This window comes from Spea bombifrons, chromosome 1 (genome assembly GCF_027358695.1).
Source record: "Spea bombifrons isolate aSpeBom1 chromosome 1, aSpeBom1.2.pri, whole genome shotgun sequence".
In the NCBI taxonomy this organism is placed as follows: Eukaryota; Metazoa; Chordata; class Amphibia; order Anura; family Pelobatidae; genus Spea; species Spea bombifrons.
Window position 1 is genome coordinate 152,228,695 of NC_071087.1, and position 23,827 is coordinate 152,252,521.

Consider the following 23,827-nt stretch of genomic DNA (forward strand, 5'->3'; position numbering starts at 1 on the left):
AATCCATATATCATGATACAATGTATGGCTTATCCATGAATGACTTGTCCCAAAACTAATATATGTTCCCCTAGTAAATGAATACACTGTGCATAGATTTGCCCGCTAAATGTAACTATAGCAAAACCGTAAAAACTGGCCTGACCCCAGTCACTCAAAGCATTGACTTCTACCATTTCTGATTTAAGGCTGAAAAGATACTTCACACATTACATTACATCTAAGCCTCAGACCATCATTTTTTATCATTATTACGATCCTGTGCTTTCTATTTTCCCTCCCTCTAAAACATTATTTCCTCTTGTAGTTTGTAGTTTATGTCGATTTGGACATTACTTACTCTTTCCTGATGATTCGTATCCTGCAAGCCTTGGATGATTTTGGTTTCTAGAACTACACGTAGCCAAATTTTAGGTGTAGTTTGACCAGCAGTACATTTGACAGCCCACCGGGTAAGAGATGCAATTGAAGGTCATCAGTGCCATTCCCTCCCAACCAGGTAGAGATTTCATGTGTGTCAGACCTTTACGGCCCACGGGACACCAGTGAACAAGCAGCAGCTTAAGTATAGACAACTCCAAGCAATGGTCCCAATCGGGTGGCCTATTACGTGTTATTTTAGAAAATCAGCTCTGCTCTGACTACCACCTATGTTTTTTTTATGCCTTTTGTTGCATTGCCTGCCTGTATTTAAAATGTAGAAAATAAGTCCCTTTCTAGTGTGTAGTTGAACAGAGTCCAGGGTAATGAGACTCATTAACCGCAGAAGTAGCTTGAGCGCAGCAGATGTTGGGTGCACATCAGGTCACTTTGGGCCAAGTGCTCTGCAAATTACGAATTGCTGATCAACACAGAAATGTACTTATCTCTGATCCTTTCTTTTTCAACTCTTTTGCTATGAAATATAGCTTTCTTAGTCATTGTTAACCTGCACAGACATAGAATAGTGTGCGGTAACCACAGCAACGGCGATCCACTGTTCACGCTCTCATCTTTTGCTACCAATAATCAGTGATGAAAAATTGCACGCTACATTATGTGCAACTTAAACATTGTAAATTCCAGGGTTTTTCCAGGTCACCAAGGGAGAGCCTGATGGCTGTCAGAGGATCAGTAGGTGAATATTCTTGTTAAAGATTCAGGTAATTCGGGTAAATGAATATATTACTTATTTCCCCACTGTATTAGCCTCAACCGCTTCTGCTGGGAGACTATTGCATGCTGGGAGACTATTGCCTCCCTCTCTGTAAAGTTGAACGCCCTTACATTACATCTAAGCCTCTGAGCCTCTAGTTTTAGACTATGACCTGTCGTTCTAACATTCTTCCGTGAGATGTCCCGGTAGGCTGCCTCCCCTGGGCCAGTCTTGAGGCGGCCATCTAATTATATGTGTGGCAATAGTCTCGGCTGCCAATGGATAATAGATAGAATAGATAGAAAATAGGAGTGGCCACACATATAATTACTCAAACTACGCATATACCGGTCAGTCACCTAGACGGCTGAGGTCAAGATTCATCACTGCATGCGAAGTCAGCGCCACTAAACTGTTGGGGGATAAACAGGGTATCGCCTCTTAATCATGATGAGAACTTTCAAGTGCCTTTTGGCGACGCAGCAGGAATCTTTACTATTTTTGGTACAAAGCCTCCGACGGCATTGATGTTTAAATTGCTTTAACATACCCTAGAAGGAAAGGTCACTTGTTGAGCTGCCCTCACATCACAGGGGAGATTCTGTTTGCCCTTAGAGATCACAGTATGGCGGAATCTTCACTGGTACCATACACTGATGTCCATCTCAGTTACTTTACTTGCCCCCCATGCTGATTGCAGATATACCTGCCCCCCGTGTTGCAAAGGGCAGCTTCCCTACTGTTATTTCATTCAGGTCAGGACATTGTCGCTGATGAGCAGTATGGTTCCTCCTCATTAACCACAGTTATTATGGGAAGGATTTGGTTGTGATTTATATTATTTTACTTTCTAAACAAAGTCACATGGGTTCATTTAGTGTAGAAAACTACACTAAATGTGTCAAATGTGACAGATCTGTTGTAATCTAATAAAGCGTGGTTAAGTGATATGCCTCAATTGAGTTCCTTCAAGATTAAATTATAGAAGTAAAAAATATTAAAAAAATTATAAAAAATCACAAATGTTGATTACAGTAATTTAGTGAAACTCAGCAGCACTCACTAACAGTGAAGTCCACTCACACCAAAACCAAGAAATACTATACAGAAAAAGGATTGTGATGCGGTAATAAAATTATATATAAAAAAATAAAAATAAATATAAAAATAAAAATGTAACAACAAATAAATAATAATAATAATAATAATAATAAAATGTACAATAAAATTAATAAAGAAAAGTAACTCTGTAAAAAGTCTCCTTGGTGGATCCCAGTGAGGAAAAGAATCAATGAAGCAAGAAAGCAAACCGTTCTATGTATTCTATTTTCAGAAAAGCATTTCAAGCATACAAGTGTTATACGGCTCAGTGTACAAACACGAGTGTACCGGATGACTCCCTCGCCGTTAAACAAACGACCACAAGCTATATTATCTTTTTTTTTATATTATATAGTATTTTAGTAGCCCCTCACCGAATAGAGAGGTCACATCATTTTTCTGTATATCAATTCATAAAGTAGAAAAACTACAGCGAGCTCTCCTTCCAACTCCAATTTTAGTGAATAAACCCCCTTTTGATATAACACTAAACATTTAGTCCATAGATAACTGAAATGTAATGATCCGTTTTATCTGTAGATTGTCAGCTTGCGAGCCCAGCCCTATTCTCTTAGTCTGTTCTAATTTTGTCAGACCCCTTGGAAAGAAGTGCTGCGTAAATTGTTGGAGCTATATACAGAAAAACCTGATGATTATAATCTCAGTGGAGGCGGCTGTTGGCCCTTTTTATGTACCGTATTTATCGGCGTATAACACGCACTGGTGTATAACACGCACCCCCATTTTAACAAGGAAATTTGAGTAAGAAAAAATAAATTTAAACTTGGAAGCTATGAACTTAATGTTGGAATAATGTTTATAACATTTATTATAATGTAATAAAAGAAATAAAGAATAAAGAAAAAGCACAAAAAAAACTTCATCAGAATCACTGCTATCTGGGAAACCACACACACTCAGACACACACACAGTAAGACACACTCAGACACACACACACTGAGACACACACACACTAAGACACACACACACTAAGACACACACTCAGACACACACACACTCAGACACACACACACACTGAGCCACACACACACTCGAAGACACACATGCAGCCAGACACACACTTAGACACACACACACAACCACACTCAGAGACACACACACACACTCAGAGACACACAAACACACTCAGACACACACACACTCAGACACACACACATTAAATTTATATATTACTCCCTACCGTTTGGGAGATCTGGTATGGGTCCTCTTTATCTTCCAGCGTTTTACTTTTTGTGCTGATGCCGGGGCCGGAGTGACGTCATCGCCCGGCTCCCGGCATCAGAGAGGGCGCGCGCGAGAGAGCTGTGCAGGGGAAGATTGTGCAGCTCTAGGATTTTTCGGCGTATAACACGCAGGTAGGGTTTCAGCTTCATATTTTAGTTAAAAAAAGTGTGTGTTATACGCCGATAAATACGGTAAATGTGAAAAATGTGATGAACGAGCACATTTCTGGATTTTCTCAGATTGCTAGAACTGTATAAAACTGATCCAAAGGAAGACGAAACAAATGATGTTACTAATGAGTGTTATTAATCAGCCGATACAGTCTGCCGTATAAAGAGTGCATGAAAACAGAGACTAATGTGTGATTGATTGCCAGAGTATTTGGTTGCCGATTTGCTAATTAGTCACATAAAAGCATGATGATATTTGGGATAGAAAATGATTCATGTATGATAAACGGTGTTCCAGCTGACGATCGCTCCCACTGTGATGAGCTAACTGGATATGTGCCCTAGGTCATTGCGAGCGACTCTTGTTAAAAAAAAAACAAAACAAAAAAAACATGTGAAATGATTTGAAGAACAGATGTTCGCAACTGTTTAATAAGAAAGAAAGAATCATTGGCTACATCGATGCTCGAGAGCCGGGTGAATCATACGTCTCGCTTCACTGACCTGCAACTATAGGGACATTTCGTATTTCAGTAACGCGTAGTTATTGATCATGCAGCGATGTCATCACAAGTTTGTGTGACACGGTAGCGCGTGTCATCAGTTTCTCTTTCCAAGAAAATTAAGTGATAATAATTGGGTTTAAAGATGTTTAAGCAGCTTGAACGTTCAAGACTAAACAGGTGCAAAAATGTTTATGGAGGAAGATTGAAATTTATGGACAAACAACCGTTAACCAATTATTATATGAATACAATTAGAATAGATTTAATACCGCTAACATGTGTTGTCACATTCATCTGATGATGCAGTCTTTGGGGTCTTTTCATTAAAGGGATAGTCGAATTTTCAAAACACCCCCCCCACTACAAAATGACTACACGGAAATTTAAAGGAGCCACGCACCTATTATGTGCATCAAAGTACATATGATGCCTTGAGGGTCCCTTTAACGTTTCATCTCCTCAATGGCAATAAGCAGTATTAAGGGCAAACCCTCATGACCTTTGCTTGCAAAAAGATCTGAGTTGGTCCTGCATTGCACATATGTAATTGATTTAGCTGTGTGTTAGCATACCAGGCACCGTGAGCCAGGGCAGTTCCCCCAGTTGCCCCCTCCATCTTCACTACAGGGTGCAGAACTTTTTTAATGCAGTCTATGGAGCCTGTGCTGAACCGTCATAGCATCCATAATGTAAATGTGCCGAGATCACAAATCTCCCCTGTAACCGGCCCATTGAGCAGCAGCACACCAGGAGGGGGGGTCTGATCACCTCAGAGGACAGTCTGCCCCCTAGATTGCAGCAGGGGAACTGCGGCCCTGCTGGACCCGCGTTCCTAGACTAGGTCTTCCCAGGCTAGGCTATGTCACTACATCACAAGGAATCTGTTGTTAATGACTCATTAATAATGTTTCTGATAATGATCCTTATGAAAAAGTCACCTGTATTCAAGCAGGGATTTCAGCTATACTGAAAAAAAGCAATAAATCAGGTGACAATATAAAGAATTCAACTCCTGACTGGGCAGCTCTTTGGAAATTGCTTTTTTTCACCCTTAGAATTCCTAGGTATGATAATACCTAGAATAATAAATAGCTTAATGCAGTATATACATTTGTCAAACAAAGTGATTCTTTATGGTACACTTGACCTTGACATTCTCTAAGAATTACTTCACCGACTGCATAAGGAAATGGAATGGACTATAAAAAAAAGCAATAAAAAAACAATAAAAAACCCCAACAATAATATTACTCAATATGCGTGATCTATTTTAACAGCCCAGGCTTTTAATGCATGCCTTATATTCTTAAATATAACCAAGCTTCCTTGAAAGATCTAACCAATTTAAATGACTACCCTGCGTCTTTGCAGATCATAGTTTTCATAACGAAATAAATAGAGAGAGAGAGAGAATCATTGATGCTTAGGTTCTACGGGATAATGACATAATTACCAAGGTCGGATCTTCATTGATCTTTCGTTTTACTGCCGTTTATAGGCAGTACAAAAAGAAATCTCGGAGGAAATCAGATAAATCACGTGGATGTCAAGCATTAGGAGGACACACAAGAAAACTCTACAATTCTCAAGAGGTCTTCGGTATTTAGTGCCACGTCTAGGAAAGGTCACAGCGATGAATCCTTTGATAAATACTTGATATGGAATTGTCAATAAATATTTCTCCATTGAGAAGAGATCCAGAAACGATTATTTTTGCTAAGTGGTTTTTTTAAACTATTAATCCGTTCACTGTATATTGTTAGAGTTTATTTTAAATGACTAGACTTACCATCTTATAAATAACTTCATAGCCAGCATAGAATGATAATAAAATACTAATATATATATATTATATATATATATAATTATACACATCTAGACGGGCAAGCATTTTGCAATTATAACTGTTATATATAATATAATAATATCATTTTTATAGAATCATAGAACTTGACAACAGAAAAGAGCCACTTTTAGGTGCGCCAAAGCACACAGGGAAGAGAAAACTGTTAGATTAGTAAGAAAAATCTGATAAAACGGTGATTTTTTTAGATATATTATTATTATTATTATTATGTTTTATTTATTTGTTATGCCCTGTCTACCCATTGTACAGCGCTACGGAATTTGATGGCGCTATATAAAACAATAAATAATTATTAATAATAATTTATATAGCGCCAACAATTTACGCAACAAGGAATAATTAGACATAAAACAAATGAATGGAATTCGATAAATGAGGATAAATAAAGTAGAGAAGGGCTACTACAATGACGAATGGTTTGTAGGATAATAATTATCAGGAAAGGGAACTCAATATGGAGCTTGGAGGAAATAAGAAAACATTAAAATATTTAAAGGGATTTAACAAAGTAAAGGAGGGAAGTTCATTTCAAAGAAGGAGAAATGTTAGAACAAGAGGCCATAATCTAAAACTAGAGGGTTGGAGGCTTAGAGGTAATCTAAGGAAGTTGTACTTTACTGAGAGGTTGGTAGATAAGTAGAACAGCTTCCCAGAAGAAGTGGTAGAGTGTTATATAGCAAAGGAATTTAAAGTGTCTTTTATGGAAAAATGATACATTATAAATAGTAACTCTAAAAAAGCTCAAAACAAAATGCAAATGTGGCTACCAGGTGGGCTGCGCATGCATTCACACACAGACACGCTTTCTTACTCTTAAATGCTATGTATATAGTACCGTGCAAAGGTTTTAGGTGTGAAAAAATGATGTAACATAATAATGCTTTCAAAAATAGATAACAAAAGTTATTGTGGGGGGGGGTGGAAAAACCCTCCACCTAAAATGAAAGGGGTAGCAGAAGCATTATTAAAGACTAGTCTGCACCAACCAGAAGACTTGTTTTTCTCCCAGAAAACTAGTAGTGCTGCCATAACTGCTAGGGTTTCTGGATAGGCAAATGACCACATTTTGGCCTCTATATCCACTAAATACATGGACGCCTTGCAGCAAATATCCACGATACTAGACAGCCTTTAAACAGAGCCCGGCACAGAGGCTACCACTCATGGACAGTTTATGGGACTCATCAGCATGAGGTTGTGATACTGGCTTACTGCTTGAGGCTCGGAGCAGTACTAGAAGGACACATAACGAAGTGGACACATTAATAGTTTTTTTTTTAATATAATTTAACAAAATGCAAAGTGAATGAACAGAAGAAAAAATCTAAATTAAGTCTAAATATTTGCAACCACTCTTTGCCTTCAAAACAGCATCAGTTTTTCTGGGGGCACTTGCACAAATTATTTTAAGGAAATCTTGAAGAACATCTGGAACACCTGTATGCTCTGGGATTTTTGTCTGGGAGAGACCTTGCTAATGCAATATAACTACCTTGTCTCTTGTTGCTGTGCTCAGACTTGCCATGGTGAATGACTTTTGACATTAAACTGTATGCAATCTTACCTTGTTAGTGAGTTTGGCTGTTCCGCATTTTAAACTTCGCCCCAGGCGGCGTTAAGTCTTCGGCCGGCCCTGTATATGCCTACAAAATCCCTGACCTAGAAGAATTGATGCTGTCTTAAAGGCAAATGGTGGTCACACCAAATATTGATTTGATTTAGATTTTTCTTCTGTTCATTCACTTTGCATTTTGGTAAATTATAAAAATAAACTATTAACACGTCTATTTTTGAAAGCATTCTTACTTTACGGCATTTTTTTCACACCTGCCAAATACTTTTGCTCAGCACTGTATTTATTCAATAGTAAATCAGACCTCAGTTAAATAACCCTTCCCGGTAGTATCCTATTTGACTTATCATGATAGACAATTGTCATTGTAATTGTTTCTGTTGGAAGGCATTCTTTGTAATCTTCCAGTGTGCTATAAGATACTTGAGCTGTCATGGCTATACATTAAAATGTATATAGTTGTCATGGAGTGACTTTCATTCTGTATCACGGTTCACACTTTCATTCTTTGTATATTCATTCATAATATAAACATGTTACAAACCTTCTTACATACATTTACACTTTATTTGAACGGTGAAATAAGAATAATGAGGATTCTGTGCTCTAATTAGTAAACTGTTGTGTTTGTGACCGCATTAATAGATAAAAAGTAAATGATTCCAAACTATTTTCTCCCGGTATGCCATTAGCAGACAATTTTCTAAATTTACTAGAGGTTAAGTGAACAAGCAGAAAGACTCCAGCTAAATGTGGAGCCCATGGAGATGGTTTGACCTGGCAGGCATACTAAGAAATCGTAAACAGTGTAGAACAACATCTACTGGTATAATCACGCCATGAAGATGACTGTGAAGGCGACAGGCTAGCCAACTGTCTGTAGTTCTTGTCTTCATAAAAAAGAAAACCAAAATGAAAGTCCGCCCAGGTAGTCTATGGTTAAAATTTCTATAATAGCATGCTTAAACTCGATTAACTGATTTCTGTCCTGAGTAACATTTGAAAATAGCAGGTGATCTGAAAAAATGGCTGATATGACAACAATATGCATTGCCTATCTAAAATAACATAACAGAAAAGAAAGCTAAATGTACAACACAATCCTGCATGACAAATCAGAGACGACAGACATTATAGAAATCAGGGGAGGGCAGGGTAAGCCCCCCTCCTTGTAACTAATTCATGCACTAGCACTCACACACACTAACACGCTCACACTACTAGATCATCGCACCTCCACAGCCTTAATTTTTCTGAAAATGTGCTTGTGCTGACATTGCTTCATGGAGGCGGTTTGGAATTCTGTAGCGTGTCAGCACTTTGTGTGTACGAGTGGTCTACTGCGTCTTGAGTGAATTGTTGGCACTTCTAGATGTTTTCACATCACAATAATTGCACTTACAGTGGACCGGGGCAGAAATTTCATGAGCAATAAGTGTGTCCCAATACTTTTGGTCATATAGTGTAGTTCTGACTTCACTGTATATTTGTCAGTCATTAAAAACATAGAGAAGTTTGGAATGAAACCAATATGACAGTTTTCTATTGACATGAGCTGATTTATTACAGTGCTAATCCTAGTGTGTTCGGGGAATCTGTACTTGGTAAATTCATATTGTAATCCCCTGATGGTATCGTGCAAGGTTCTTTCATTACTGCATTGACAGGCCATGCGCTTCATTTTTGATTATTCTCATAATCCTAGGCATTCAGTTAGTCCCCTGCATTCATAGCAGTTATTAGGACTCTGTCTTAAAGTTTCAATATAGTACTTTTTGTCATTATTTTCTTTCCCGAGACAATATCGTGGGCACACTAATTAACTGAACTGCCTTTCTGAAAAAATGCAGTCTCATAGCTGCCGACAGTCCTGTCAAATGCCAGTTTATCAATAATTAAACAATGACAGCAAACATCTGTTTTAAATATACATGATCTGGTCAACATATTTTTTAGCTACAGAAAACCATTTTCAGGGGACCCCTTAAATTTTTTTTTTAGCTACAGAAAACCATTTTCAGGAGACCCCTTAAATTTTAGACTATGTTGCCTTCGTCTTACATTTGAAATACATTTCCCGTCTGTACTTTGTTAAATCCCTTTAAGTATTTTAATCACTTCTTCAGGGCCAGCCCAAGATATAATGCTGCCTGGGGTGAAGTTTAACATGCCCCCCCCCGATGCCAGGGGTCATTATCTACCCTTCCTCTCCCTCCCTACCTATTATCTACCCTACCCCCCCCTTTGTACTTACCTTTCAGCAGTCCTGCGGCGAGTCTCCCTGCTCGCTGCTTCACTGCTGAGCGCCGGAAATTACGTCATTTTCCGGCGCTCAGCATTACAAGCCGGCACCGAGACCGAGCTAGAGGGCTCGCAGAGAGAAAGGGGCGCCGAGCGGGTACTGCCCCTCTCTCTCCTCCGCTTCAAAGAAGAAAAAAAAAAGGCGCTTGGGGCGGCAAAGTGCCTCTTCAAAAGTGCCGCCTGGGGCAATTGCCCCACTCTGCTCCATGGTAGGCCCGGCCCTACACTTCTCCTCTCTGTTGTTTCCTCTAAGCTATACATACCGTATTTGGTTGAATATAAGTTGTTTCACAGTTAATGCTCTAAAAATACCCCTCATCTTATATGTGTTAAGAGGAAAGGTTTACGAAAGAGGGAGTTTTCACAAAGCTTTTGAAACTTGCGTATCACCAAATGCACACCTTTAGTACATATAAGAAATTTTGGGTACTGAGAGATACAGTATTCTCGATTGTCTTGTTTTTAAGACAGACTCGTCTGGAGCGGCTGACTTTTGTTTCTTGTTGCCAGTATAGCTCAGAACAGAAGAATTATTATTAGCTGTAATAACGTTTTCTAGCTAAGGGAGCGCTGTGAACCCCCTGATATTATTAAGTGCTTTGGTCTAGAATTCAATGTGGATCATCTAGGGTAGCGGTTCTCAACCCCTTTGGGGGTCGAACAACCCTTTCACAGGGGTCGCCTAACACCATCGGAAAACACATATTTCACAATATATAATTACATCATTTTATGGTTGGGGGTCACCACAACATGAGGAACTGTATTAATGGGACATTAGGAAGGTTGAGAACCACTGATCTAGGGCCATTAAAGTTGTATTCCAAACGCCAGTGTCTGAAACTGTGTTTCATGATGCACGCCGAAGGCTACTTGTGTGACAGCAAGACAGTTACAAGATATCAAATCACAAAAAAAACATCCCTCCTTGTTGCCTCTGTGCAGCTCAGTCTGGATCAATGTAAACGCATTTTCCACTGGACTGTCGGCAGCTATCTGACTTGGAGGTAAAGCCATAGCAAACAATGAAAGCAATTTGGTGTGATTAGCCGTTGCAATTTTATACCTTGTCATCAGGTTCTCTATTCTGAATATATTTATTGATTATAGTAAAAAAGTCTTAAGATAACATGCAGGGGATAGAAGAATAGCAGTAATATGCTTTTTTTCTTGATTGCTGAATAAAAATGCCTTAAAGCAAGAGCTTTTGTGCAAAAATGAATCAAGGGCACAACCATTTCTTAATCTTTGCTTTGTATATATATATCACGCTAGCCAGTTTTGTTAATGCATATATCAGACAGATCGTCTGATGGATACAATTATTTTACCAAGCTGTGGTTCTAAAAGTTAATTGCATTTAATAATCAGTACTTTTATAATATATATCTTTTTAGAGGTACTCTAGGATATCATCAAGCAAATGCATGTTGATTAAACACCAGGCATTCCAAACAAATGTTCCGGGTACATAAATGCTTTGGTAGACATATAAAATGATAGATCATAAATGCAAATTGAAACAATATCCCGCTTTGTTATCCCCCGTCCATTGTAGGAAGACTAGCGATTCCAATAACGTGAACATCAAAATAATTTATTGGCAAACAATCCCTGGAGGCTTCCAAATTGAAAACTGCCAATAGAACAACAAGAACAATGCTACGGGTCATTGCAATCAAGCGCGGCGGGCTGAGAGCATCCTTCACCAGGATACGTTGTCCTCCGTCATTGTAAAGAGGATGCATGTGTCCGTTCGCTTCGTGTTTCATTGTGTAACTAATGTCTAGGCAGCCTGAAAAAGCTTCTCGTGTTAAATAAAATGACTGCTGTGTCGCAGAAGGTCGTGGAGAGAGATCCCTGTACGCCGTTTGTTTTGTGGAACAAGCAGGAAGTCCGGTGGAAATGGCTCAAGATGGACTATGATTTATTGCACGTTTTAAAGGCCCAGCAATCATTTTGCGTAGATGCTAAAGGTAACACGCCTTTGATTAACCAGAGTCAAGGTCTAAATATTAAATACATTGTTTCTGGACAGGTCTTTTGAGATGTTTTTAAAGGTATTACATTTGGTACCTTGTGGCGTTCCCTAAGAAAAAAGAGCCATCTGCCCAATATCGTCATATTCGTTGTTCACAATTTACTTAATATTTAGACCTGGTGGAATGACATTAACATCTTGGATGGATGCAGGCAATGCCTCTTACTTGTTATTTATTACGCCACAATAATTATTTCACTAAAGTGGTTAGTGGGCGGTTAGCGGTGACAACCATCCCTGGGAGCTTCTCCTGCAAGAAGATTTAACACGGGCCTTCTTAATGTAATCGAAACATTGTCAGAACTCACCCGCGCCAAATATTTATGTTTTTATAGGTATTTTCCATCCCCATTACATAGGCGCTGTGGTTGAGCTGGTTATGTATGTGATGTCACCAGACCGCGTGATCATGGATATTCCAAACATAGATTTGGTCCTAAACAATTCCTTTTTGGCTGCGTTTGAATGACATATGTGGTCAGGGACATGAATTTTGACCAGTTATATTGAAAACGCATATGTCACTCCAATCTGAGGGTCTTTAGGAAGACCCTAATATCATTCATGATACTTACAATATGTACTTCTCTTGCTGGTGTGTCCAATTATTATCTTAAATGGCATATAGGAGTTTTCATTAAGAACCTTGAGAAGCTGGTGTTTCTATAAAGGCTTTAATTAAAACCAACTGGTTGAATTGTCAAGTTGCTACATAGAGCCAGATCAGGCTGTGAAAGAATTAATTTTTTGAAGGGTCAGCTCATAGTTAGGATTCAAACCGTCTAATTTGGGTAATTGTCATGAAATAAAGCCATGTAGTATGCTCTTATTACAGGGTCGTCTGTTTCATCTGTCATCCACACTGATCTCAACAGAACAGAATAAGGGATGCGGGCGTTTCACATTCACATTATGCCATCCCCTAGAACTAGGGAGGCACAAAAACAGTTCTTTATTTACTTTTAATGAAAGAGGGAGCATCAAATGTTTTCTTTGAGTGATACATTGTTTCTTTCATGTCATTAAATATTAAAGATTCTTGCATGACTTTGACATTCTTTCTCTGATAACAGGCTCTTCAGAGACCTAACATTACTCTGAGTAATTGAGGGCTGTGGGATACACTTAGGTATAATGCCGGAATTCATTATCCATGAAAGATACGTCTGCCTCTATACATCCTGAGATATTGTCCGGCCCCATCCAGGCTGCGGAGCTGCATATCTCTGGTTTCTCCTGTCTCGCTACAGTTCCCCTGTCTCGCTATACTCCATGCCTGGATTTCTTTATGCTCTGTCCTGACAGTACCCCTCCCCAAAAGAAATCCAGGAATGGAGTATAGATATGCAGCTCCGCAGCCTGGATGGGGCCTGACAAATATTGTCTTTTGTGCGATGCCCAGCTTCTTTAATTTCTTTTCATATGGGGCAGGTCTCACAGGGAATCAGGCTTTGGAGATGTTTGTAAAAGTATTACAATTGGTACCCTGTGGTCATGCCTACACTTTGACTTTTCTTCAATATATCATGCTATCTAATACTTCTATTCTCCTCCTAACACTATGTACCCCACACTGTAAGGCCACAAGTATGATTTTTTTTCATGTATTTTTGTGTCTTACTCGTCAAAATGTACCAGAAATCACTTTTAGCAACAAGATTACCTTTGAAGCGCAATAAAGGGGCTCAGGAATCAGAACACGAGGTTTGTGAAGACGCCATGCCACCCCACCAGCAACAGCACACAGTATTTATTTTTCTGAGTACCCTGTCATGGGTATCAGTAGCAGTAGGTATCTATGTGCCCTGCTGTCACTGGTCAATACCCCACCTTACTTACCTTTCAGCCCTTCGGTGGAGTGAGAGGTCAGTCCCTGGCAATCCCTTTTGGAGCATGGAAATGTATGGCTTGACAGCATGTACATTATTTATGCTCCCCTACCTGTATTAGTCTACTCCCTGGCACTTGACAGGCAGTAGAAGAATAAAGATCTGTGCTGGAAGCTCTGTTGATCCTCATGCCCCACAATAGACCACCAGTGAGGTGGGCAATACAGTCGAGACCCTGGAATTTGAGGCCTAAGCAGGTATTTCTACAACTTGTGTGTGATACATTATCTGATGTATCAAAAGATACAGAGATTTCTCATTTTCTCCCAGTAAACGTCCTTTACCGACAGACTTGAAGACTGCCATAATTGTCAGACATGACTTTCCCTGCTCAAACATCACACTCAGCTGATTCTTTATGGCAATGCTAATGAAGTCTGTTCATCCATAAATTTTCATTAGTCGGAGTGTTTGCCTATAAGTAGTCGGGGTGTTTGCCTAGTAAATTGGGCTAAGATAACAGAACTACAACACATAATATGCAGCTGCTTGAAAACCTTATATCAGGTACAGAAGGCCATCCTTACAGGAACACTTACCAGGCCGATGAGCTGTAAAAAGATAACCAGCTATAATGTGTGAGTAGAACATCAGTCAGTATCTCCCCCAAGGTTTAAAAGAAGACGTAAATCACTAACGATTTCTCTGTGATTCATTGTTTGTTTCTTTTTCGCTTTTGATATTGAGGCACTACCCGAGCCCAATGTCAGTCTCTTTGACAGCATGCATTGCTGGCGTCTAACGCTACTCAGACTAATTAATGGATTTATTGCATTTTTATTTGTTTTATATTATACCCCATTATTTTGGAAATCAGAATGATGCGGTTTCAAGCAGACAATCTCTAGTCACGTGATTTCACATTTCTGTTTTATTTCATTGCATTTTAGCAAATGTCTGAATTTTATATAATAATTTTTTAACTGTGAAATGTTTTACGAATTTTATGAATGAACCGGATTATTAATTGTTTTGGTTGACCAGGTGTTTTTTTTAATGTTCTCCCTCAATTAGTTGGCATTTAAAAATGTAATTCTGGATTTCTTTGGGTAGGACCATTTTTTTAAATACTCAGAAACAGTGTATGGGGGAAACGCTCTGATTTAAGCATTATAACCCTTGTTACGGCACAGGAATATGGCTCTTTTGGGAGGACATAAGGGGAGATTCTCCCATTATTTTGTACGTTCCATAAAATAATTATAGTTATTATTTAATGAAAGTGTATCAGGTTGCTATCTTGTAGCTCTATATTTAAATGTTCAGCTTCATCTTCAAATAGATTCTTGTTTCAATTGAAACTAATTAAAATTCCCTTCCCCCATTTTTTCCCCTGCAAAATCAAAGGCCGCTGAAGTCTCAAGAGAAATCACATAATAACACCAGACGGGGATGTGAAACATATACATGGATATGTGTGGAGCTCAAGGGGATTCACTTATTTACACGGACATGTTTATTCTCTTATACGGACATCAAGTCCATTGTCATTTAATGGCGCATTAGGCAAATAACGTGGCTGCTGTGAATAATAACCTTTACTGCTCACTACAAAATGTGTTATACAGCGAAGGAAAAAATAATTTGATCCCCTGCTGATTTAGTACGTTTGCCCGTTGACAAAGACATGATCAGTCTATAATTTTAACTATAGGTTTATTTTAGACTTGGGCACCAGGGGGCTCTTCGTGTTCGTCTTCGTGCTCGTCTTCGGCAAAAAAAAAAACTTCGTATTCCGCGAATATTCGCCTGGTCCTGTCTTCTCTTCGGGCGAATATTCGCGGACATTCTTCGTGTTCGGGTTTTCTTCGTTTTCCCCGGTTAAGGGGTTAAAACGGGGTTAAAGCCGCTCTGGCGCCAGGAGTTTAAATGTCCGTATGAGCAACTCTATTGGTCGTCAGCAGGGGGCTCGTCTGCCATTGGTTGATGGCAGACGAGCCCCCTGCTGGCGACCAATAGGGTCGCTCGTACAGACTGTTATACTCCTGGTGCCGTAATTGTTCGGCAGATCCCGCTGGTCTCCCTGTTCTATCATTTATTAACTGATCGAACAGGGAGACCAGCGGGATCTGCTGGGTAAGTTGCAGCATTGGGATTTTAAAAGTCTGTACGAGCGACTCTGTTGGTCGCTCGTGCAGACTTTTAAAACCCCAATGCTAGAACTTACCCGGCACATCCCACTGGTCTCCCTCCCTGTTCAATTAATTAAATGTCCGTACGAGCGAACAATAAAGTCGCCCGTACGGACATTTAACTATCTGAACAGGGAGGGAGATCAGTGGCATCGGCAGGGTAAATTGCAGCATTGGGGTTTTAACACCCCAATGCTGCAACTTGCCCTGCCGATGCCACTGGTCTTTAACTAATTGAACAGGGAGGGAGACCGATGCCACTGGTCTCCCTCCCTGTTCAATTAGTTAGTCCGTGTCGGGTTAAATGTCCGTACGAGCGACCAATAAAGTCGCTCGTACGGACATTTAACTCTGTACAGGGAGGGAGACCAGTGGCATCGGCAGGGTAAGTTGCAGCATTGGGGTTTTAACACCCCAATGCTGCAACTTGCCCTGCCGATGCCACTGGTCTTTAACTAATTGAACAGGGAGGGAGACCGATGCCACTGGTCTCCCTCCCTGTTCAATTAGTTAGTCCGTGTCGGGTTAAATGTCCGTACGAGCGACCAATAAAGTCGCTCGTACGGACATTTAACTCTGTACAGGGAGGGAGACCAGTGGCATCGGCAGGGTAAATTGCAGCATTGGGGGTTTAAAATCCCAATGCTGCAACTTGCCCTGCCGATGCCACTGGTCTTTAACTAATTGAACAGGGAGGGAGACCGATGCCACTGGTCTCCCTCCCTGTTCAATTAGTTAGTCCGTGTCGGGTTAAATGTCCGTACGAGCGACCAATAAAGTCGTTCGTACGGACATTTAACTCTGTACAGGGAGGGAGACCAGTGGCATCGGCAGGGTAAGTTGCAGCATTGGGGTTTTAAAACCCCAATGCTGCAACTTGCCCTGCCGATGCCACTGGTCTTTAACTAATTGAACAGGGAGGGAGACCGATGCCACTGGTCTCCCTCCCTGTTCAATTAGTTAGTCCGTGCCGGGTTAAATGTCCGTATGAGCGACCAATAAAGCCGATGCCACTGGTCTCCCTCCCTGTTCAATTAGTTAGGGGTTAACTTTTTTTAAAGGGTTAAGGGGCCGTGCAAGTGAGCCTATTGGTCGCTTGCACGGCCCTTTAACCTATGGATTTCCGCTCCCGTTAACCCCTTCGATGCTGCGTTAGATAACGCAGCATCGAAGGGGTTAACGGGAGCGGAAATCCATAGGTTCGCTGTCAGAGGCTACAAAGACCGTGCGAGTGAGCCTATTGGTCACCTGCAGGGTCTTTCTCTGGCATCAACCAATTGGTTGATGCCAGAGGAGGTCCCTGTAGGCGACCAATAGGCTCATTCGCACTGCCCTGTAACCCGTGACGGCGAACCTGCGGATTTCCACTTCCGGGAACTGCCGCGATGCCGCGAAGACAAGACAAGGTAAGATAGAAGGGGGGGAATGGTAGACGAAGACGAAGACAATCACGAAGATCTTCGTGGTGTGTGTCTTCGTCTTCGCCTACGTTTTACTGCCGCCGTCTTCTCTTCGGCGTGTCTTCGGAACGAACACGAAAACGCACTCTTCGTGTTCGTTTCCATGTTCGCCCGAAGACGAATGCACAAGTCTAGTTTATTTGAATACTGAGAGACTGAATAACAACAAAAAAATCCAGAATAACTCATTTCAAATAAATTATAAACTGATTTGCATTTTACTATCAATCAGCAAGCTGTCTGGCTCCCGGGTATCTTTTATACAGGTAACGAGCTGACATTAGGAGCACTGTCTTAAAGAGAGTGCTCCTAATCTCAGCTTGTTACTTGCATAAAAGACACCTGTCCACAGAAGCAATCAATCAATCAGAGGTTTGATCTTTACCAGATGTACAATTCTGTTCCTTCATCTCAAGGCTGCCCGCACCATAACGTTTCTCTTTTTTTATTTTTCTCCAGGCACTTTTGTATCTCCATGAAATATTCCCGGCAGTGCAAGCCGCTGAGACAGCAGTACAGCGGGATCCGCATTTTGTTGAGGCCTGGCAGACTTTGGGTCGGGCACAACTTGGATTAGGAGAAATTACGATGGTAAGCATTTTTTTTTTACTCAGAGTCATGAAAAAAATATGTACTGGTTAATCCTACAAAAACTATTAATTGATGAACTGTCAATCTAAAATTGTGTCAGTATGCTACACAGCGAAACCTCAACTGGAGCCAAGGCACGGAAAAAAATGGAATAATAATAATACATTTAAAGGGACAAAAGCGTGAACAAATCAAACACATTTCAGATTTCCGGTTGTTTTTATTCTTAAAAGGAGAAAACCAATAAAAAATATTTATTGGAGGTCTTTAAACTTGTTACACAAGTTAGTCATTCCTTCAGAAGAAATTTTCTAGGATCGGAATTCATTAGTTAAAATTGCCTTATGTTTTATCAGTCATTGTACTTTATTTGGGATATTTGTTTGAAAAGTAAGGTACTATGTCACTTTGGGGAAAATCTGTGATAAAACCAATTAATTAATTTATTGTCTGCAAGTTTTCTCCCATCTCTTCATACCAACCAAACTTTTGGGTTGGAGCAGCAGTTTGTTTTTTTTTCTTTTCAATTTTTAATTGGAGGGGTGCAAGGTTTTTTGGAACATTTATTATTATTATTATTGTTATTATTATTATTATTTTATTTTAAACATTTCATTGTTGATACCTTTGGGGTCTTTATAGACCTTAGGGATCACATGTCACAGTGTCTGATGCCTTTATGTAAGCAAGGATAACATTATTTTTCCTGCATACTGCCAAGCTGATCCAGCTATTGATCAGCTGCCAGCATTCAGGGACTTCTGTACGATGGAAAACCACAAGCTTCACGTAGACTTTGCTCCATCATTGAATATATTATAAAATGTTCTAGCTGTGTTATATGATCTAATCATTTCAAATTTTGACTTTTTGATATTTTTTTAAAGAATGCTTGCCACATGACATAAAAGCAGACACTGATACAAAGCAAAAAAAAAAAACAACAATGTTTTTGAGTGATTTTTGTGTAATTAAGCTTCCAGGGAAACCAATAAAACACATCGGATAAGGTTTATTTGTTGAATGTGCTACAAGTTTTATCTAGGTAAAAGAGTGCCTTTCAATAATGTGCACCCCTTCATTTAAATGCAACCTCTTGTTTAAAGAGGATTAAAAGGGCGCAAGTAGGTATTTGATTAAGCTCAAATAAATACACAACCTTCTCAGAGACCACTTTTGAAAAATATATTTGTACATGTTTTTTGATAAGTCACACCAAGTCCACAATTCCTATAAATGGTATTGCTACATAGTCATCCACTTAATTTATTGGCACAGCATGAATTTTTTAAATTGTTTATTTTTTATTGCTAGGTGCATTTTGAAATTATTTGTGTCCGTATTTCCAATTTTATAACCATTTTTAATACCTCTTCTGGTTGTAATGTTTCACACATAGTAATGAGTTTGAATTGAGGAAGTTGGCATTTCCGTATCTGCCAATGGAAAATTAATTTGGATTGTTATAATGTGCAGTGGTAGATATCATCAGTTTATCGGTATAACTATTCTGGGTAGATTGAACAGCATGTAATCCGCATGTTGTAAAGGAGCTTGCTGGTTTATAACATTTAAAAGACCACCAACCGTTACATTTTAATGTAAATAAATAAGTGAAAATTAAAGGGGAACTGTCACCTTCACATCCTTTCGTATCAACGAGTTCATCTATCAAATCAGTATTTAGCTAGAGCTTAATGTTTGTCAATCACTATAATGGTTTTGTAAAAATAAAGTTTAATTTCCTGTCCTGGAGTTCTCTTCATTGTCCTGCTAAGCATTTTAACATAATGGGGAGTAATAATCATATGTATCCCGAGAGCAGGAAGTTAAGATGACTGTTGTAACAGATGTAAGGAGGATTTTTAATACATGTTCTTTGTGGTGATTGTTTTAATCTGTATGTGTAATCTATATTGATATCCCACATTACCCAGAATCAAGTCATCCTTGTTCAAACAGCACCTCATCTTTTGTGAGTTTGTGGTAGTATTTTTTTTGTGTAATTGAATTACTACCGCAAACATCTGCAAAGTGTTAAAATACCACAATTTGAAATACTCTGGGTTTTCAAAAATATATGGTTTGGAGGGGATAAATAGAATTGGCAGGCCTCAAAGATATTACAAATAGGACATGAGTACAGAATGACCAGATGTCAAAATTCCAAATAGGAAAATGCACACCTTCCAAATGTGGCCTTTTAGCCTCCTAACAACCCAACAAACATATGCATGGGATGTATCACTGTATTCAGGAGATATTGCTGAACACATGTATTTGCTTGGCAGTGACATATACCAGGAGCTGTATGTATCAGCATACCTGGATTACAATGTGGGTGATAAAAAATTACTACTACAAATTTTGAGGCTGGTGGTAAAATTAGTGCGTGGAAAGTGTTCAAATACCAGCATTTGAAATACTATGAGATGTTATATATGATTTGATGGGGTAAATTAAATTGGCTGGCCTCAAATATGTCCCAAATAATGCGCAGGATGATCAGTTGTCTAAATTCCAAGGTGAAAAACTGAATTGTGCATATCCTAAATGTGGCCCTTTAGCCCCCAAGCAACACGACAAACCAATGCATGGGTGGTATCACTTTACTTATGATGAACACATATTGTTTCTTAGTAACACTTTACATTCTTAGTACATTTCATACCTGAAATGCAATCTGTGCGAAAAAAAAATCACCCCAAACTTTGGCAAAGATTGGTAGTAAAATGGCTACATGAAAAGTATAAAAATACCCTAAATTGAATACCCTGAGTTGCTTCAGGGATTTATGGCAGATAGCAGTGTTAGAATGTCACTATAACAATTTTTGAAAACAACTTAAAAAAAAATCTTATTTTAAAATAGCAATATGGTACTTGTGGTAATTGCCCTATATCTTGGAATAAAACCCCAAAACATAAAAACATTGAGTATTTCTAAATCCAGAACAAATATTAGCATCTATTTAGCAGGTTTTTCATTTTTAGATGTCAGAAAAAAAAATTCACCTTCAACTTTTTACCATAATTTATTTTTATATAGTAAATAAGATTATCTAAACTGTATTTAACTAAAACCCTTCTTGTCCTAAAAAAACCCAATATATAACGTGTTTGGGTTCACAAAATGATATCCATTACATCCATTGTCACAAACGGTGCAAAAGTTAAAAAACAGCCCTGTCCTTAAGGGGTTAATCTGTGTAATTGTTATAGCCAATTTTAATGTGCACACCCAAAAAACGTTATAGTGGGGACAAGAATGCTGATACACACACACATTATATTATATATATATAATAGTAAAGAGATTTATGCAGAGGGTCATTTAACTGCCATTCAGAATCATTATTATTATTCTTTGTCAACCCTCTCCAAAACCAAGACTTTGAGAAGCATTTCTTGGAGCAGAATTATGCCTCTTGTGTTCAGCCTAATTACGTAGTTTTCTGTGATGTTAATTAGCAAGGATCAATGTGATTGATTCTAGAGTTCATAATCAGTAGCCTTAACAATTAATACATTGTTTTACTTTAGTATAGTTTAAGTATTCTGGAGCACTGGGTATATGACAACAATCCCCAGTCAGACGATATGGTAAAAGTCAATCTAGGAGGCAATGTTCTTCTTCAAAATGCAAAGATTAGACTCCACAAGGTTATCTAGAAGGCTTTCGGGATAATAATTAGCACATTATGGAACAAATGTTATATATAAATTACACAGATACTGAAACTGTGAAAGGTAGATGGGCTTTAAGGACATTTGGGTGCAAACCAGGTTTTAAGATGCAGTAACAGTCAACATGGATAGCATGGAGGAGAAAACCAAAAGAGGGGAAGCGTGACGATTAAAAATTATCACATGAAAGAAATTCAACACAACTAAATAGGGAAGTATATTTGCTTTGCTTCTATATTTGCAAATTATATTTTACAGAATCCAATGTTTTTTTCTGGTTCGCAGTTTTTCTACTGTGGTAGTTGTACAGCATTTACCATGACACAGGTTGACTCATGATGGCATAAGGTTCTGCTAGCAAATAAATTAAATGGAATGCATATATATTTATAACTTAAATAATCATAAACTCTTCCTCAATAACCATGTATGGTTAGTTGTTTTTGTTCCTCAAAAAAATGAGATTGTTGTGTTTCTCTTCCCTGAAAACATTGTGATGAGAAACCACAAAGTGTGCAAACTTACATAGTGAATTTCTCAAGCAGAAGTTATGTTCTTAGTACATACTGCATTGCTAAATGTGATCCTAATGCTAGACGTGTTTGAAGTCCAGATTTATTATAAGTGTAAATTGGAAAGACTTTTGTTTTTCCACGAAATGAAGATGAAATTGGATGCAGATGCAAAATTTTAATTGCCGTAGTCCCTTTATTTGGACTTTGTTTCAGAAAGTGCTTTTGCACTGGAGGACCGTGAGTGATGACGTTCATTGTATTAGCTTGTAAGATCTGGAACAATACAAAAAGTGTCTCAATATCTTGACAATGTGCGTTTCACAAATTACCCTCATGATCCGCAGGCCACACCAATGCTGACAAAACTTCGGTATCGTATTTACCGGAAACCACAAGAAACCCAATAACGTTGCCACTTTTTGAGATATTTCATATGTCCCAAAAGTCCAGGGATCCAGAGCTTCTTCATTTAATAACTAAAACGTAAATAATCAGCTCCATGGTTTAAGGAAAACATAAGTGGTGTGGAGAAAGGTGAGAGGTAGTCTGGGAGTTGTATTGGTGACAGGGAAGTTCTACCAGCTAAGATGGTATGCTTTTCTGAAGAAGTGGGTTTTGAGATTTTTCTTGAATGTTGGGAGGGAGGATGAAAGCTGGAGATAAGTCTTGTGGATGGGAAAAGGAAGAGGTGATAAGTGAGGAGGAAAGCCTTAGCCCTACACCCCTTGCCATGACTCTAACCGCATCTCCTAAAACAAGGTTCTACTCTTTGGCCATTTGATATGTTGGGTCTGGAGGTATAAAACATGGATATTTATATATATATAAATATGCAAATTTCCATTGGGTAATATTTATTTATCATAAGGATACAGGCCACCATAAGATCAGTTTTCTAATTGTTCCTCATATTATGCCAAAGTTTCCCAAAAGCCAGGTGAAATACTTCTTAAGGAAACATTGTTGTTGGAGTAATGTTTACTTAAGTCGTATTTAATGCATCTCGTAGACAAGGTTGAACTGTGTGTTTCTAGAACTACCAAACTGTGCTAAAGATTATTTCTCTGCTCCAGCAGCTGCTTTACAGTCTTTGGATTCAGTTATTGATTAACCTTAACGTTGATTTCATGTGATTGGAATTTTTAAACTTGTGAAGAAACCCTTTAGCTATAAATAGTGTTGCTATATTTACATGCACAGCCGCTCTGACACGAAAGCCTTTATATTTGTTGATAAGAGAGAGTTTCTAGTTCCCAAATTAAAGTTCAGTTAAAATTGGAAAAAAACCACAATGCTCAACGACACCTGCTCTGAGTTTTTGATCCTTTAGGCACGCACACGCTGTGACTTTTACTTAAAGAGGAACTGTCACCTTCATGACTACATTCATTAATTGAATGTTGTGTTGTTTGTTTATCTCCTACACTTACTTAACAGCCACTGATGTTTTATTATTTCCTTTATTTATGTATCTGTTATTATAACAAAAAATGTGCCCAGTGCTCTGAGTTGTAAAAAAAAAAAGACCTAAGAGAAAATGCTACAACAATACAACACATGTACAAACAAGTCAAAAACACAGATTCAATATGAAAAGGAATGCTGAATTATGCG

At 38.8% G+C, this 23,827-nt stretch overlaps 1 protein-coding gene across 1 annotated transcript in view; it reads left to right on the forward strand.

Moving 5' to 3' along the window:
* Positions 1-23,827, forward strand: part of TTC33 (tetratricopeptide repeat domain 33) — a 128,601-nt gene that overhangs the window by 73,688 nt on the left and 31,086 nt on the right. Inside the window, exon 4 of the mRNA XM_053448102.1 lies at positions 17,881-18,012. Coding sequence (XP_053304077.1) covers positions 17,881-18,012 — 132 coding nt within the window. The remainder of the gene's footprint in view (positions 1-17,880; positions 18,013-23,827) is intronic.